Raw genomic sequence first — 17,834 nt, 5'->3', positions numbered from 1 at the left:
ACTGGAGGTACAAATTATTATCTACCTAAAACCATCAAAAACCAAACACACTAGATATTGATACGAGTCAAGCTTTTCTATATATATATATATATATATATATATATATATATATATATATATATATATATATATATATATATATATATATATATATATATATATATATATATATATATATATATATATATATATCGGTTTTACTTCAACAATTTCCTCTTAAGCCCAGCCCATCACAAAGTTATATTAAAATCTCGTTTCCTATTTTAATGAGTTTGGTAATTCTTTAATTCTTGTTAAGGCTGATGATGTTCAATGCTATGAATTACCACCTTAAGCATACAATAACCATCCGATAAAGAGAATTGCTAGCCACAGGAAAATTTTTGATAGGAACTGCTCTTCTAGATACTGCGGACTACCATGCGGTGCTGCCGGAGGTCTGGGTTCACCTATATTAAATGTTGAAGTAAAAAATCCAAATGGAAAGGCGCCAATTCCAAACGACATATGAAATCCATTATCGCCAAACCCAAAACCTAAAAAAAATTACAAATTTAAGAGTTGTAATTGAGACATCCTGAGAATAATGTACCTGGGAAGTTGGTTCCTGGTTCAGGCTCGCTTCTTTGGCCTGCAGGTCTTGGAGGAACTTTCTCTCGCGGATCTTCTTGTTTCGTGCTGCCTCTACCATACAATGGTACAACTTTTTCTTTGCTTATCGCGGCTTTACAAACTGGACAAACTTGTCGGTTTGGTCTCGTCTCTAGCCATTGATGTAAACAAGGCCAGCTAAGAGATGGGTCTTATTGTGCGGAACCTATTGCGCAAATATAACACTTACCAAAACAAGTGACCACATAAACTGACGACCGGATCCTTGGCGGTATCCAAGCAAATATTACACTCAAGTAAATTTTCCTCCTTTTTGTCATCTTCTTTGGTACTGGGACCGTCGCCGCCGTTTCCGGTGGGTCCCTTCACTTCGTCTGAAGTGCTGGCTGACATGTTTTAAAATCGTTGTTTGATAACACTAAATAAAGCGGACGTCACTTCGTTTAACATTGACGTGGCTTAATTATGAATTCATGCAGAACCACCTTAAACGACGCACTGGGAAAACTACTCCATAGGGTGATATATTTTTTACTGAAATTAGGACAAATTTTATTGACACAGTATAAAACAACAATCCAAGAATCGGGTGACAGGTACAGGCAAAATCAAAGCGTACTCGACGAAAGGTTGCTCAATCCAACCTCTAGTGTTTCGTTTGACAGATGATGCGTCAGAGCGTGTCGACTCCAATTTTTTTTTATTCGATTTTGAAATAAATGGTCTTGCAAAGGCAATTAGTTTTGTATCGCAGTCCAGTTTTGCATTGCTAGGTGTGCGTCTTAATTGTTATCAGATAGGGCTTATGTATAAGAAGTACTAGGACCTTTTCAATTTAGGTAAATTGGATTTCCATCAAATTCCAGAAAAAATAACTTTATCGCAAATTATTTTTAACCGATTATTAATTCGCGCTTAGTACATCCTTGACACAGTTATCTAAACCTGCAAATTTCAGCAACGATATCAAGTTTCCTGTTCCTATACCTCACCCACGCTCAAAAGTATAAATCTGTCCACAAGTTCAGTTAGGCCGCATAGCTACGGGTCTCGCATTTTCTTGCGATTGCTACCATATATGCCGCATTTAGAAATTGTCCAATAAAATGATATTTTAAATACATTGATAAGCCAAACTGCAATTTTCCTTAGAGTATTCTGCACCCGACTGTTTTCGAAAGAAGAGTCATGGGGCAGTTAAGTGTAATGACTATTATTATTCTTTTTTTCTATTTCTTAATTCACTACACTGGGTAAGTGCGTATATTTTTAACACTTCTTAATAATAATTGAAAATGAATAAATTTGAAAACTTGTTTTAAAGGTAAATAGTTTTCTTTCAATATTTTTTCACTTTTTATTACTTGCTTCATCAATATAGATTGTAAAGCTAAGCATAACCGGAATATTTAAAGCCAACAAAATTATCCCAATAATCAACCGCTATCAGTGACGTAGTGCCCGTAGCCAACTTTGCCGGTTGATGCGGGCGTCAATGTGCAACATTTTATTTTAGTTATTTATCTAGTCATAAATAAATAGACAATGAAAAAACGAAAATTGACAAAATCGCTAGGGTGGATGCGTCTGAGATAAATTAATTATTTTATTTCCTTTATTGTAAAAATCAATTTAATTTTTTTCATACAGCGGCGATGAGTTGGACCAGCAGATTTTTGACCAGCAGAATCTCGATCAGCAAACCCTTGACCAGCAGATTCTGGATAACGATTTCGGTGCTCCGTACGAATCTTCCGGTTACGGGTAGAATAAAGCTTGCCAACCGAAAAAAACGTCCAACTATTCCGACATTATTCTAGATCCATTAAGTCTTCAAAGTCCCAATCAAACGACGAAGCTATAGTATTTCCATCTTCGTATTACTCAGGTCGTCCGTCTTCGTCGGGATCATACTACTCCAAGTCACATTCATATTCTGTGAAATCTACTCATGGTGGTAGCTCTTACGGGGGTGGTTCGTATGGCGGCGGGGGTTCCTATGGAACCAAGGCCGCTAGTGGTGGAGGTTCTTACGGAGGGGGCTCGTATACGAAAAGTAAAATATCCAAGTATAACGGAGGTAGACGTTTATCTTTCGATCTGGATGACGCGTGCGTCACCAATTTCTATTCTAGGGTGTAACGGACAACCTCCAGCTCCCATGAACGCAGGTTTAAGATGCTCGTCTTACACCGGGTGCAAGGCGGACTGCATACCGTCGTATCAGTTTCCGAACGGAATGTCTCAAATAACCATCAGCTGTGTGGAGGGGAAATGGAGGGTGCAAGACGCTGATTGGGATGCCGTCCCATCCTGTCAACGTAAGAATGAGTTTTGCGCTTTATTTAATTCAATATTAATAATTTAATTTAACGAACATTCTTTTCCTATGTCTCTGAAGCTTGAGATTCACTAATTACATTATAGCAAGTAATTTTCATAACACCCTGTATATCGTGCGACAATAACAAAGACAAAATTTACTACTACTTACTACTATACTTGGGAAAATACATGACATAAAAATTTACTTTTTACAGGGTATCCCGGTTTTAATCTGTCACGCTAGCGTGTAGTTGAAAATATGAAATATGAAAATATGAAAAAAACTGAGTAAAGCAAAACTAAAATTAAAAAATTTGTCGACATTTTATAAAAAATACAATTGAAATTGAGTTTTAGCTGTAGCAATTTCCCATAACTTTTCATGTACACTTTGTTAATTTTTTTTTAATATTCAAGATGCACTTCCATGTTTCAACAATATATTTTAATTCTTTTTTTTTGCTTTCGAAGTATTCAAGAAACTTACTAACTAACCAAAAATAAAAGAAAGCGTTCAAGTTCAAGTTCAAGTATGCGTTTCACAAAAAAATGTTGGGCTCGACTCCTAAAGAAAGCGTTCCTTAGGTTAGTCAATTTTCTTCTGATTTCTAAAAATACCTTCTTACACAATGTTATTTAAACCATTGATTAGCTCCAAATTTGTTGATGAACGTAAAATGTTTGAGCTTCGTTTTCTTTTCAAAACGACCATAATGATCCCGACTAGCAAAATGTAAACGCATATAATTCCGCATTTTATAGCGATCTGTCTGCCCGAGTGTCAAAACAACGGGATATGTTTGGCGCCGAATCAATGCAGCTGCCCGGAGAACTTTTCGGGGCCCCAGTGCCAATACGAGAACAAGCCCTGTTTAAATTTTCCGACTTTGCCCATGAATTCTCGGAGATCCTGCCGTCCAAAGTAAGCGAATCTAATTCGACGCCAAGTCTATCCGTTATCTTAACCGCGACTCAGGTCTCTACCCGTCACCAATAGATGTATGTTTATGTGTAACATATGTTTGAAAAGTTCATAACAAACCTTCCATAATGATTAAAAGACTTAAATTTGAATCCTAAGAGTTATTTAAAAAATTCTATCAAAGTAAAACTTCAACACCCTGTATCGTTTAAGGACGAAATTCTTCGGAAAGCGTCATGTTTAAAAAGTTACAGTGCGTGTAAGCATTACAAGATAATCAAAAATTATGCATTAGTTTAGAATACAAAGTAATAATAAAATTAGTTTCGAAATTATCTACGTACGTTTATAATTGAAAAAGTTACAATTAAAAACATGTACACAAATTGAATACTCAATAATAATACGTTTCCCCTCTTAATCAATAAATAAAGATCAACCAACACTATCGCATGCGATGAAAATCTCACAACACCTAACTTCGTTATTTTACATGGAACACCCGATATAATATTTAATTTTTGATAAAATTTCTTGGTAGATTCCTTCAGGCCTCTCTATACCCAATCCTAACAGTTTCTTGACTATCTTGATTAATTTAAAAATAATGGCTTCTATGGTAAACGAAACCACAAGAAAGGGTGTCCAAAATTTTCCGATTAATCTCATCATTTTCGAAGATGCAAAATATGTTACCCTGTAGGTTGTATGGTATGATGCAAAATTTAATTGATTTTGTGATTTTCATATCTTTTTGGTTTAATTTACATCAGAGCGGTAAAGGAAGTTTGAAAGTGTCCATCCACACCACCCGATTTGTACTCCACGTCCTTGGTATACATAAACAATAAAAAAACATTTAGAACGAAAGAAATAAGATTATGGGTTTGAGTCGGAGGAGGGAGAGAAGGAGATTGATAGCATTAGTGAAAGGCGATGAAGACGGAGAAAATTAGGAAGAGCAGTGCAAAAGAAAACGGAGAAATGTCCGTTATTATAAAATCCAAGCGCACGCTGTGTGTCGATCCATTAAATGCTAATAAACTTATGGACGTTTGATTACTCAATCTTCCATACGTAGGTAGTATATCTATGATGTTAATTTAGGCAGTGCACCGTCACCTGCATGCCAGGTCACGAGTTTTCCGACGGTTCTAGTATCGCTACGATCGTCTGCAAGAACGGCCTGTGGGTACCGACAAAAGAAAAATGGACGACTGTACCCGATTGTAGAGGTAATTAACCAAAAACCAAAAAAAAAAAGGATGTCGATCATCGGTAGAATTTTAGCCACTTGTGACCCGCCATGTTTGAACGGCGGAAACTGTCTCTCGTTTAATGTCTGCCAGTGCCCTCAGGACTACAGGGGACCCCAGTGTCAATACGGTTAGTTATTCATTTTTCCAAGATGCCAACATTAATTAAAATGAACAAATAAATCGTTTTTTCGTTAATAATAATCTTCCGGTCTGTCATTTTTTGCTTTTTTTTCGTATTAAATAATTACAAACAGGTTTCTTGTCTCTCGTGTGAGACACGAAAAAATGCAAAAAAAGCTTAATCCACCAAAACTACACAACAGGAAAAAAATATCGTCAAAAGTATTTTAAGTTGACATCCTTTATCCTTAATGCTCGTAATTTTATAATGGAGTTTAAATTTCGGTCAAGGCCTTTTCAACTACCAAAACATGATCTATTCGGATACTGTTTTAATGGCTCCTTGGTAGAATAATTATAAAAAATAGTTTTTTTTTTAATTTTTTAAATTCTTAATTTTCATTTCTCACAACATTCTAGCCGCGGACACGTGTAGTCCGAAGAACCTGAATTTCAACGGGGCTTACAATTGCTCCGGAGACATGGATACATTTAGTTGCTCGCTATCCTGTCCAGAGGGCATCCCATTCGATTTCCCGCCAGAAGCTCGCTACAATTGTCACTACTCTAGCGGAAAGTTTGAACCGGAACCAGTGCCCCAGTGCAAATTTCGTAAATATCACGATATTATTTATTAGTGAATGATTAATCCAAAATAAAACACGTAACGTGAGCAGCGACGACCAGATCAAAACACTAACATCACAATAAACAAAATAAAGCGAGAAAATCACAAAATATAAAAATTAAAAAAATGGTTTATATGGAGTTGGTTCAGTATTTCATTTTTTTACGATTTTTATTTTTTTTTTCTAACTGCATTAAAAAAAAATTAGGCAAAGTAGATAGATACATAGTTCTTGATTTCAAAAATTCAGTAGGTCAGCTACAACTAGGTACTTATTGCTAGAACATTCGTAATATTATTTACATGTTTAGATAGTTAAAGCTAACACGTAAATGATATTTAAAATTTAATAAGTAATCCTAAAAATATTGAACATGTTACCTATTAAATTTACAAACGCACCGTTTCGCAAAATAAAAAATAAACTCAATACGAATTGTGTAATTCTGGATATAGTCACCTGTGTGGTTGTTACATTGACCTGCATAACTAGTTAACACTCTTTAATAGTTTAAACATTTAAAAAATAATATAAAAAATATTGTCAGCCTCATTTCAAAGTGGGCAATTATATTCAATATTTATAAATATACTAAATTGAAATTTCTTCACTCTTAACTCGCGATTTGTTTAGACATGGATTTATAATGGCCTCGTACTATTTAAATAAGACATCAGACAATCTTGTTAGAAATCAATGAAGAGGATGTTTTGTATAGATTTTAACCGTTTTACTACTTAAATAATTCAAGCAATTGATTAGTGACTGAGATGGCAATGGCGCCCCTGTATTTTGTTCGTTGCCCTTACTAAGATAATGGTTTCTTAAATTTAATGGATGAAATGTTAGGATTTTATCTTAGAAGTCCAAAAAGAATATATCTACAAGAGTCTGAAACGATATACAGGATGGTACATTAAGAAACAACATCATGTGACAATCTCACATTTTTTATAACATTTTTATGAATTTCCTTCATAAATTTAATTTTCCAATCACGTTTAAGCTTCGAACGTCGACATTTTCCCGCACGAGTTGTATTCCGGGTACGCGGGTGGTGGTTCTGGCGGGTACCACGGCTACGTTCATCAGGATCACGTGCGTACACATTTTCCATTAGTTCCGCCGAATAATTTTCGACATTGTTGTAGACGTCGTCGCCGGAAGAGCTCCTGTTCAACGAGATAATCAACGAAAACGCCAACGGCTACGATTCGCATGCGCACTACGGCCAGCACGTAACCAAATTTGTGACGCTGTTGCCAAAGCCTGGGTCCTGTTTCGCGTGGGCGGGAAACCATTACAAGACGTTCGATGGTAAAGTTTACAGGTGAGCGTTGCGACCACATATATAGGCGCACGACCCCCAATGCTGGTTTGTGGCAAATAAAAAGAAATGCCATATGATTGTAGGTGATGGTAAGAAAACTTTGGCAACACTTATTTATGTGAAACCTCAAATTTTATTGTCAAAAAACGAAACAGTTTTCCAAAACCTTCATTCTGAATTCCCCACCTATGAAGATGTTTCAGTACTAAAGTCTATTTCAGAAAGGTGTAGAGTGATAAAACCACATTAGGTATACGGTACTACTGAGTGACAGAACGAATACTTACGCCACTTCCATTGTTTCCATTTCATTGCAAAATTTCTTTTTTTTTATCCAGGGCAGGTCTCGCGACACTGGGTTCGGGTCACTTAATTGCCTATTGTTATCCAGCCATATCCGTAGGATACTCTTCTCTTTTCATTCTGAATTTAATGACATGTGGGATAGCTTCTCTGGTGTTACTTCCTCAATACCTTGATCAAACCTTAGCTTAGGGTCTTTCATTTTGAATAGGATTTAGTGATTAAACCTTAGCTTAGGGTCTTTCATTTTGAATAGGATTTAGTACGGCCTTCCGTTATATTTGCCAATTCAAAGAGTGTTATTAACTCCCTGGGTACCACCAGAACAGATATTTTTGTTGTATATTTTATATTGCAGATCCAAACTGATGCAATCCTAGGCAATGATTCTATTTCAAAATTCAAATGCAACTTAAACTATTTTAATTGCACAGTGACTATTTTTTGTTAGTTGGTATTCAAAATAGCTTTCTTGAAGTCTATAGTTGTTCCCTCTAAGTGCGAAATAGTGAAGGAGATCAAAACTTTACAATTTCTTATGGAAGATTCCCTTGTTGAAAACGACGAATTCTGGGGCGTATTTCATGAAACGCTATTTGGATAAATTTGCGATATGTAATATTTACTTCTTTATCTGTAAATTCAATATCTTTGGTGGTACTTCCGTACTTCTCAAGTGTTTCAACCGCCAGTTGTGCGGTTACACTTTTTCAAAACAAAATCTATTTTTTAAAGAAGTCCATAGAAATTTCCTATTGGGCAACAGAATAAACTGTAATCCTTTAAAGTCTTATTGATGGTGGGTATTTCTTCTTTGAATTGCACCTTTGCGGTCCCCATCAAAGACTTTTACTGGTTCCATTTGCTGCTTTCTTTCTCATCCGTAATCATTTAAAAATGGTTGACCGTTTCTAGTTTTTCGGGAATATCCGTCGACTATTTCATGTGCAGTAAAATTGGTGTAATTTATGAAGTTACATATTTTGAAATCGTAATTATGAAATCAAAAATATTTTTCCACTGTTTTCTTTTAAAAAAATAAAATTTTAAAAACTAAAAAAATGTTTTTTTATAAAGGCCATTAAAACAAAAGAAAAAATATTTTTTTAAAATTATTTCGTATTTCTTAAAATTATGTCCATGAACCGAAATTTCGCAAAATAAAAAAATGTTCTGTATATTACAGCTTCGTGTCCAAATGTTCGCACGTGCTCTTAAGGGACGCTCACGACAGCACCTTCAGTATTGTCGTCCAAAACCACCCCAACTGTTTCATGGCAGACTCCGATGCTGGCAACTGTTACAAAACGATCAAAATTTATTTTCAGGACAAGCAGTACTTCTTGAAAAAATCTGGTAAGCCGGTGTAATCGTCTTTTTTTTCGTTTAAATTTTTAATGATGCGTTTTATCACCCCGTATTTATTTATTTGTAAAATATCACCACAAACCACAAAAGTAGACCCTCTTCTATAAGGAAATCAACCCGAAATGTACAGCAAATTCTTTCAGTTGGAGAAATCGATGGATATATTTAGACCCGCACTTTTGACATAAAATTCAAAATATTTAAGAAACATGCATTATATGAAATATGTCTAGTAAGTTTCCTTAATATACAGACAATACAATATTATAAAATATAAAAAATATTATTAAATAATATTATTAATTAATTATTATTATTTTTGAATATCGCTTATGATGATGATAGAGGGAGGAGTTCCTATATTCGCGTCCGCGAAAAAGGTTCTGCCCATCCCTGGCCAATTGCCTGGTGTCAGAGTGACGATGAGAGGCGATAATGTGGTCCTCTCACTGGATTCGCTGGGCGTGAGCCTGAGGTGGGACGGTAGGCAACTTGTCCACGTGAAAGTCACGGAGAGCCTCTGGAACCGCACTGAAGGACTATGCGGTCGCATCAACGGGGACTCTAGCGACGACATGGCGACCAAAGAGGGTTTGCCGGTAAAGAACGTGGTCACCCTTGCCACCAGTTGGAAAGTCGAAGATCTCGAGGGTGAGTCCGAAATATGACGTAATTAAATACAAACACACTTTTTGAACCCTTGGAGGCTAAGCGTTACATCATACATTATACTCAAATTTAATTAGAATATACAAGGCTGTTTCATTGTTAGAAGTCGAGGTCTTTGGTATAATGATAATGTAACTAATATAATAATAATTAATTTTCTACAAATTACTGTAATAATAATTTATGTTTAACTAATGTGGTAAACTGCGAGCGGCTGCGTGTGATGACAGAAAACTTCATCATTTCATCATTGCAGAAGTCATTAAATAATTGGTGGTAATTAAAAGTTACTTCTAATATTGTAATACATTAAAACATATCACCAAAGGCAAAGTTGACGTAACACTTCCTCACTTAACCTATTGCGAAGCACATGTATTAGAGGTAGGTTATTGGAATAACACCAAGAACCTCCAAATCATTTCTTCATTTCAGATACACAGTCCACCACACTGTGAGTTCTTCTAAACAATTTCACATCATCAGCAAAATTTTAATCTTGTCATATTTATGGCACTAGTCTCCCGAAGTTGAATTTTATTTAATTTTAAGGAAGACTAACTCGGTGAAATTTCAGAACCCTGCAGCGACGATCCTAGCGAGGAGCACGCCTGCCACGGTGCTGGCGCGTCTCATGATGCGACCTCCTTTTGCAAAAAAATTTTGTCGGACCCTAAACTTCGCTTGTGCGCCGACGTCGTCGACGCCGAATCGCTTTTGGACGCGTGCACGTGGGACTACTGCTCCTGCAAAGAGTCTGATCCTGCCGCGTGCACCTGCCAGACCTTGGAGGCTTACGTAACGGACTGCGTTCATCGAGGAGTCGCCCAGTTGACGAGTTGGAGAGGCGAAAATACCTGCCGTAAGTTTTTCCTTTCCTTCCTATACTTAGTGCGTGTTTTTATTAATTATTTTTCAACAAAAAATAGGAAATTTTTCTACAGAATACCGAAAAACCTCTATTTGAACACGAAAAAAAATATATGGACTTATTATTCTTTCTTTCGTTGTTTTCATTCCCTAAGAAGCATTAGAATGTCACCGTACCCTCGCTGACACATTAGTCAACAATGTGGTCTCTGACTCCCTGACTAGGAGGGCTGCCGGACTAAACTGTCCAGCACTTTGTATCGGTCATTGAAGAGCTGATAAAGGAGAAGCCCCAGAAAACAGGATGAAAAAGAAAATTGTTGGCTAGTTAGGAAGCGATTGAGCCATCCAAACTAACCAAACCAAACAGCAGCCAAACAATGCCTTACTATTCTGTTATTCTCTAGGGTCATTGCTTACTTAACAACCACCAGTTCAGATACGGGTTGAGTGGGACTCGTGCAGAGTGTGAAGAAGAGGCTCTAGAACACAATCTGGGCTAATGTTCTAATTTCTCGTTTGTGATGTTTGTCGAATTACATCGGTCCCCTAGGGTAACCAGCGAGACTCTGGAAGCTATGATAGCCTCCGTGGATTCAAAACGGATGTAAAGCGGAGTGAATTGTCCAGGAAGCAGCACAATGGGCATCCATTTACTGAATGCAGAATAATAAAATACAGGGTGCAACAAAATGATAGATACTATTTGGGATGTTAAGAACCAAACTAGATAAAGCAAACAAAAATGATGTCTTTTAAATGACGACCATTATTGCCGATGCACTCTTGTAGGTTCTCGCGGAAGCGCATCATTTTATCATTTATTGGGGAATTGAGGCAATTTCTTGTCTTCTTCCTTCAAAGTCCGCGGACGATGTGTGAAAACAATCGCTTTCTGGGAACCCCAAAAAAATAAGTCGCAAGGCGACAAATCAGGCGAACGTGGCGGCCAGGCAAGATCACCCCACACACTTTGTTTAGGAACATTTCTTGAAGAAGATTTAGTGAACGACGCGTTGTATGCCATGTAGCACCATCCTGCTGGAACCAAACCGAACAACCACTATTTGAAATCCTGCCTACCCTTTTGCCGCACCCTGTACACTGAGGAGTAGTTACACTTACTCCTCGAAGAGTCTATTGTATCACCAACTTCAAATTTACGTCAAGTCCGTCCTAAAGCGCGGAACCCTCTTATGCATACTACTGAAATCGAAAAAACTGTAAAATACAAATTTTACACCCTCCTCAAAAAAATAATCCTAATAGGAATTATTGTGTGACCCTTTTTCTATTTTTTCTATCCATTAATTGTCGACTTTACAGAAAATACTTTCAAAAATATTTTATAGTCTAGCCAGACGAATTTTTTTGAGTAATTGTTTTTTTATATGTCTATGTATATTGTACCTATTATGTATTTTGACTATTGAACTGCAAGTGTTTTTGTTCGAGCTTAATGGCCGTCGTTAAGTGCAATTTCTTCCTGAGGAGGCGGGGCATTTTAACGCATGAGTGGTTGTGGAACCCCATCTTAAGGAACACAAGGACAGCCCCGGCAGTCACAAATACTCATGCGTTAAAATGCCCCGCCCCCTCCCCTCCACGACTGCCAAGGTATAAATACAACTTACGACCGGGAGCGCGCTAGTCTGCATCCAACAGCGGAGATGGAAGCCCCTCAGAAGAAGCTAGCCGCTCGTGCTAGCGAAACGTCAGGAAGAAATCCCAGTCAAGGGCGGCCAAAGACTTACAGTTCAAACGCTGGCCGCGAAAGCCTTAATCACTCTATTTTGACTATTCCTATACAATTTTGTAGTTGTCTTCGGGAAAATAAATATTACTATTACTATTATTACAAATTGATATTTAAACGAGTGTAACTATTGCAGCTATGAAATGCAATGGAGGCAAAATCTACATGACGTGCGGCCCGAAGAAAGGACAGCAAATGTGCGGCGTTACTGCCGTCTCGTCCGAAGAAGACGAACAATCATGCGCGGAAGGCTGCTACTGTCCGGAGGGAACAGTCCTGCACGAAAACAAATGCATCTCGCAGGACCAGTGTCCCTGCAAACTCAGGGGCAAGACTTTTTCACCGGGCAGTTCGATTCCGAAAGACTGCAACACCTGCACCTGCGTCAGCGGCGAATGGGACTGTACTCAAGTAAATATTTATCTAATTTCGAGCATTTTTTCTGGTATGACGATTTTTCTAACTTCAGGTGTCGTGCGGAGTGAGGTGTGCGGCCGTAGGGGATCCCCACTACGTCACGTTCGACGGCAAACGGTACGACTTCATGGGTCAATGCTCGTACTACCTGGTCAAAACCGAAAATTTCTCCATCGAGGCTGAGAACGTCGCCTGCGCAGGCGCGATATCCTTGGCGATGAATTTCCCGGTCAGCATCTCATCAGGTATTAGTTTCAGATATTACCCGACCAACATTTTTTGTATCATAACGGGAAACAGTTTTTCTCGAAACGTTTTCGTTACTCTTGTAAAACCCCTACGGCACTTAAAAGGGAAACCTGATATCTTTATTTGTAACTATGAGATTGTCGTTACTCTGTTCTCTGAGGGATTGTTAGGAAAGATACTAAACAATTTTATTCATTACCTACTTAAATTACTTAAAATTATTCACATAATATATCAGTATCACTATAGCTATAATAATAATAATAATAATAATAATAATAATATGTCTTTATTCATGTTGACAGAATATTTACAAAAACTTATAAAGTAGGTGGAGGTATTCAACAGAGTTGCTCATATAACCACCAAATTAACCAAATAACATATAAAATATCCAAAACACAGACCAAGAGAATAACAAGATAACCAAAGTATATCATTATAACGAGAGTACTGTACGGTTGTCACAGATTACTGTAGTATAAGATTACTCATGTTTAATAGAACGGTAGAAAGTAAATAACCTTTCATTGAAAATTGAGATCGTGGGGGCACATCTGACACTGGAAGGTAATTTATTAAAACATTTTGAGGCCTGGTACGTAAAAGAACGTTGAAATAAGGTTGTACGATGCTTAGGTGCCCTAAGGAGTTCACGACTACTTAAAAGGGGAACCTGATATCTTTATTTGTAACTTTGAGATTGTCGTTACTCTGTTCGTAGATATAAGAAAGTGACTAGCTGATACGAATTAAGGAAAGGCCCGGGCAAGCTGTAAGAATGAAATATGGCCGAACAGGTCCGTACTTTGCTTAGAATTTAATTATCTGAGGGATTGTTAGGAAAGATACTAAACAATTTTATTCATTACCTACTTAAATTACTTAAAATTATTCACATAATATATCAGTATCACTATCGCTATAATAATAATAATAATATATCTTTATTCATGTTGACAGAATATAACCAAACAAAAACTTATAAAGTAGGTGGCGGTATTCAACAGAGTTGCTCATATAACCACCAGATTAACCAAATAACTTATAAAATATCCAAAACACAGACCAAGAGAATAACAAGATAACCAAAGTATATCATTATAACGAGAGTACTGTACGATTGTCACAGATTACTGTAGTATAAGATTACTCATGTTTAATAGAACGGTAGAAAGTAAATAACCTTTCATTGAAAATTGTGATCGTGGGGGCACATCTGACACTGGAAGGTAATTTATTAAAACATTTTGAGGCCTGGTACGTAAAAGAACGTTGAAATAAGGTTGTACGATGCTTAGGTGCCCTAAGGAGTTCACGACTACTTAAAAGGGGAACCTGATATCTTTATTTGTAACTTTGAGATTGTCGTTACTCTGTTCGTAGATATAAGAAAGTGACTAGCTGATACGAATTAAGGAAAGGCCCGGGCAAGCTGTAAGAATGAAATATGGCCGAACAGGTCCGTACTTTGCTTAGAATTTAATTATCTGAGGGATTGTTAGGAAAGATACTAAACAATTTTATTCATTACCTACTTAAATTACTTAAAATTATTCACATAATATATCAGTATCACTATCGCTATAATAATAATAATAATATATCTTTATTCATGTTGACAGAATATAACCAAACAAAAACTTATAAAGTAGGTGGCGGTATTCAACAGAGTTGCTCATATAACCACCAGATTAACCAAATAACTTATAAAATATCCAAAACACAGACCAAGAGAATAACAAGATAACCAAAGTATATCATTATAACGAGAGTACTGTACGATTGTCACAGATTACTGTAGTATAAGATTACTCATGTTTAATAGAACGGTAGAAAGTAAATAACCTTTCATTGAAAATTGAGATCGTGGGGGCACATCAGACACTGGAAGGTAATTTATTAAAACATTTTGAGGCCTGGTACGTGCCTTTTAAAATTGTTCAACCCAAAGTCAAAGGAAAACAGCAAGTGCTTGAAGGTCATTCGAAGCTCACAGGCTGCAGTTTTGACTTCCTAAAAGAGTTAAAAATGCAAGTTGATCCAGGACCCGAATTCAGTACCGGAATTTAAGTGTAAACAAATATGGCTATTAATAAGGCCTGGATACTTTGCCCAGAGTTAAATAATCCAAGAAAGATAATAAATGGTCTCCCACAAACCAACCAACCTAGCACAGCAGTGCTACATTTTTAACTCTTCGCTATATTTCTTTTAGATTTTCTTTAGTTTTGGATGATTTTGGATTGTCTTGGGCAATTCGTAAAATATTATCACGGTTTTGAGCACACTTTCAATAGTAGCTGGTACTATATTTTTTACCAATTTTTCTTTAGGAAAACAATAATTAAGGTTTATACTACTACTTTTTTTTAATAACATTTAAAACATTTAAAAAAATCTGAACTAATCAACACCAAAGGTTTTATAAGTAAATAAAAGAAAAGGTTTTAGATGCAACACTATAAAACTTACAGTATTTCGATACTTATTGGACGTCTTACAAAACTTGTAATCAAGTAAATGACTTATAAAACTATATATTTTTTTTATAAAAGCTAAGTTTTCTTATAAACTCTTTATATCCGTGGTATTGCTATTTATTGGACGTGTTGCAAAATTTGTAGCACTACTGGTGTTATATATTTGGTATTAATTCAAAACTTGTAAAAGTATAAAAACTATCATAAAAGCTAAGGTTTATTTATAAACTTCTTATAAATGTCCTTTACCTTATAAGAACCACCGCAAAACCGTTTTCGTTCGGCAGGTCTGCCGTCTTGTACCAAAACCGTGACGATAAGGACGAACGAGCAGATAATCAAACTCAAACAAGACCACAACCTCGTCGTCAACGGCGAGGATATCGCGAAAGTACCGTACTCCATAGCGGGAATCGATATCCGTGGCGTGTCGTCCATCTTCTTGCAAGTGCGATTACCGAACGGCGTGGAAGTGTGGTGGGACGGCGTGACCCGAGTATACGTCGACTTGCCCGCCGAGTTCAAGGAACGTACCAAAGGTCTCTGCGGTACGTTCAACAACGTCCAAAAGGACGATTTCCTCACACCCGAAGGCGACGTCGAACAGGCGGTCGTACCGTTCGCCAACAAGTGGAAAACTAGCGAGAAATGCAACGACGTGTCCGAGGTACTGTCCGGTCACCCGTGCGACGTCAACGCGCACCGCAAGGTCGACGCCGAACGGTACTGCTCGAAAATCAAATCCGACCTGTTCGCCGACTGTCACTGGCACGTCGATCCGGACGAGTACTACCGGAACTGCCTCTACGACATGTGCTCCTGCGAGTTCAAAGTGTCCCGGTGTCTCTGCCCTACGATGTCCGCGTACGCCGCCGAATGCGCCCGGCAGGGGGCGAAGATCGATTGGAGGAACGAGGTCAGAGAGTGCGGAGTTCACTGTCCGGGCGGCCAAAAGTACCAGGTGTGCGGCAACGGGTGTACCCGCACCTGTTCCGACATCTCCCTCCGACCCGACTGCAAACCTCAATGCGTCGAGGGATGTAACTGTCCCGAAGGCGAAGCCCTAGACGACAACGGCGAGTGCGTACCCGTAGGGCAGTGCAAGTGTCAGCACGAAGGGTTGGAGTACCCGGCCGGTTACAAGGAAGTGAGACCGGCTACTAAAGGTCTGGAGTTGTGCGCTTGCGCGGGCGGTCTCTGGCGTTGCAAACGGGCCACGCCCCTTGACGTCAGAGAGTTCCCCAGGGCGAGCGACTTGAAAGCCAAGTGCGACACGGCGAGGTACTTCGAGTTCACGACGTGCGAGGACGTCGAACCTGTGACGTGTAAGAATATGCACGACCCGGAACACTTCACGCCGACGGTCTGCCACGCGGGGTGCAAATGCAAACAGGGTTACGTGCTCGACACGAAGAACAAACGATGCGTCAAACCGAACGAGTGTCCTTGTCACCACGGCGGTAGGAGTTACAAAGAGGGAGCGGTCGTGCAAAGCGACTGCAACACGTGCGCTTGCGCGGACGGCAAGTGGAGGTGCACCGACCGCCAGTGTACGGCCGAGTGCAGCGCGTGGGGCGATTCCCATTACAAGACGTTCGACGGCAAACATTTCGACTACCAGGGACAGTGCGACTACGTATTGGCCAAGGGCGTGGCCGGTCCGGATAGTTTCGACGTCACCGTGCAGAACGTCCCGTGCGGCTCGTTGGGAACGACGTGTTCGAAGTCTGTGACGATCCGGGTGGTGGTGGGCGACGACCAGGAGAGCGTTACCTTGGCGAAGGACAAGCGCGTGCCCAAGTTTGTCACGAAGAAGCACCTGACCGTCCGCGAGAAGGGGTTGTTTGTGATCGTCGAAGCGCCAGATTTGGGACTGGTTCTCCACTGGGATAAGGGTGAGTGTATTAATCAGTTTTCTAATCGGACGAGGGAAAGTCGAAAATGTCTACCAAAACCTACGTATTAATTAATAATTATTATAATATCACTTTCTCTAAAGGGAGGGAGGGACTAATTGTTTATTCGGAGTAGCACTAACTAAATATCTATACAGCGACGGAAAATATCATTTTTGAAGAAAAGGCAATACATCTTTCACATTTTTGACGTTTGTGCCTTTCATTAGTTTCATCATCCATCATTTAGTTTTTGACATTTTTAGGAAAGACACTAGTGCTTTAAGATACATAACCAATGATTCTAACCATGCTTTTCAACACAAAATGGCAAGTTTTAATTTTCCAGTCCATAGACTTGTCACATTTCCTTTAAATCAAGAAAGGTTTGAGGTGGAAAGAAGCCTTATAAAAAAGGTGTCTATGAAGATAGCTTTATCGATAAGTTAATTAGGAAATTTAGATTTAAAAACAAACTTCAAAAATCAACGACTTTTCAAGCTGATAAGGAAAATTTAAAAGTAGTCTCAATTCCTTTCTCTCCCCAATATGCAAGTGGACTTGATAGAGTCTTCAGGGCCGCAGGTCTTTGAAGTGTCTATCAGTCCGGATCAAAATTAAAAA

General features: G+C 38.3%; 2 protein-coding genes across 7 annotated transcripts in view; one reads left to right on the top strand and one right to left on the bottom strand.

Moving 5' to 3' along the window:
- Positions 1-176: 176 nt before the first annotated feature.
- LOC132703425 (E3 ubiquitin-protein ligase RNF185-like) lies at positions 177-1,208 on the bottom strand. The gene is made up of 3 exons (XM_060672673.1): positions 845-1,208; positions 596-792; positions 177-539 (listed from the first exon to the last, which is right to left on the bottom strand). The coding sequence occupies exons 1-3, from the start codon at positions 1,006-1,008 to the stop codon at positions 334-336; spliced, it is 567 nt and encodes a 188-aa protein (XP_060528656.1). The 5' UTR covers positions 1,009-1,208; the 3' UTR covers positions 177-333.
- Positions 1,209-1,789: 581 nt separating this feature from the next.
- Positions 1,790-17,834, top strand: part of LOC132703817 (hemocytin) — a 41,748-nt gene continuing 25,703 nt past the window's right edge. For 4 of the 6 annotated variants that reach the window (XR_009619164.1, XM_060673307.1, XM_060673311.1 and 1 more), the window contains exons 1-16: positions 1,790-1,868; positions 2,266-2,379; positions 2,436-2,695; positions 2,751-2,936; positions 3,703-3,862; positions 4,970-5,097; positions 5,153-5,248; positions 5,662-5,853; positions 6,877-6,968; positions 7,022-7,200; positions 8,690-8,859; positions 9,217-9,522; positions 10,118-10,402; positions 12,303-12,577; positions 12,636-12,828; positions 15,603-17,210. Coding sequence is in view for 5 of the 6 variants with exons in the window: in XM_060673307.1 (XP_060529290.1) it covers positions 1,804-1,868; positions 2,266-2,379; positions 2,436-2,695; positions 2,751-2,936; positions 3,703-3,862; positions 4,970-5,097; positions 5,153-5,248; positions 5,662-5,853; positions 6,877-6,968; positions 7,022-7,200; positions 8,690-8,859; positions 9,217-9,522; positions 10,118-10,402; positions 12,303-12,577; positions 12,636-12,828; positions 15,603-17,210 (4,309 nt within the window). In the remaining variant the exon portion in view is untranslated. The remainder of the gene's footprint in view (positions 1,869-2,265; positions 2,380-2,435; positions 2,696-2,750; positions 2,937-3,702; positions 3,863-4,969; positions 5,098-5,152; positions 5,249-5,661; positions 5,854-6,876; positions 6,969-7,021; positions 7,201-8,689; positions 8,860-9,216; positions 9,523-10,117; positions 10,403-12,302; positions 12,578-12,635; positions 12,829-15,602; positions 17,211-17,834) is intronic. The other 2 variants (XM_060673308.1, XM_060673310.1) reach the window with 2 other exon arrangements.

Source organism: Cylas formicarius, unplaced genomic scaffold (genome assembly GCF_029955315.1).
Source record: "Cylas formicarius isolate icCylForm1 unplaced genomic scaffold, icCylForm1.1 PGA_scaffold_6__28_contigs__length_40554024, whole genome shotgun sequence".
NCBI lineage: Eukaryota > Metazoa > Arthropoda > Insecta > Coleoptera > Brentidae > Cylas > Cylas formicarius.
The sequence above is the reverse complement of the archived record's forward strand: the minus strand, read 5'-3'. Positions and strand labels throughout refer to the sequence as shown.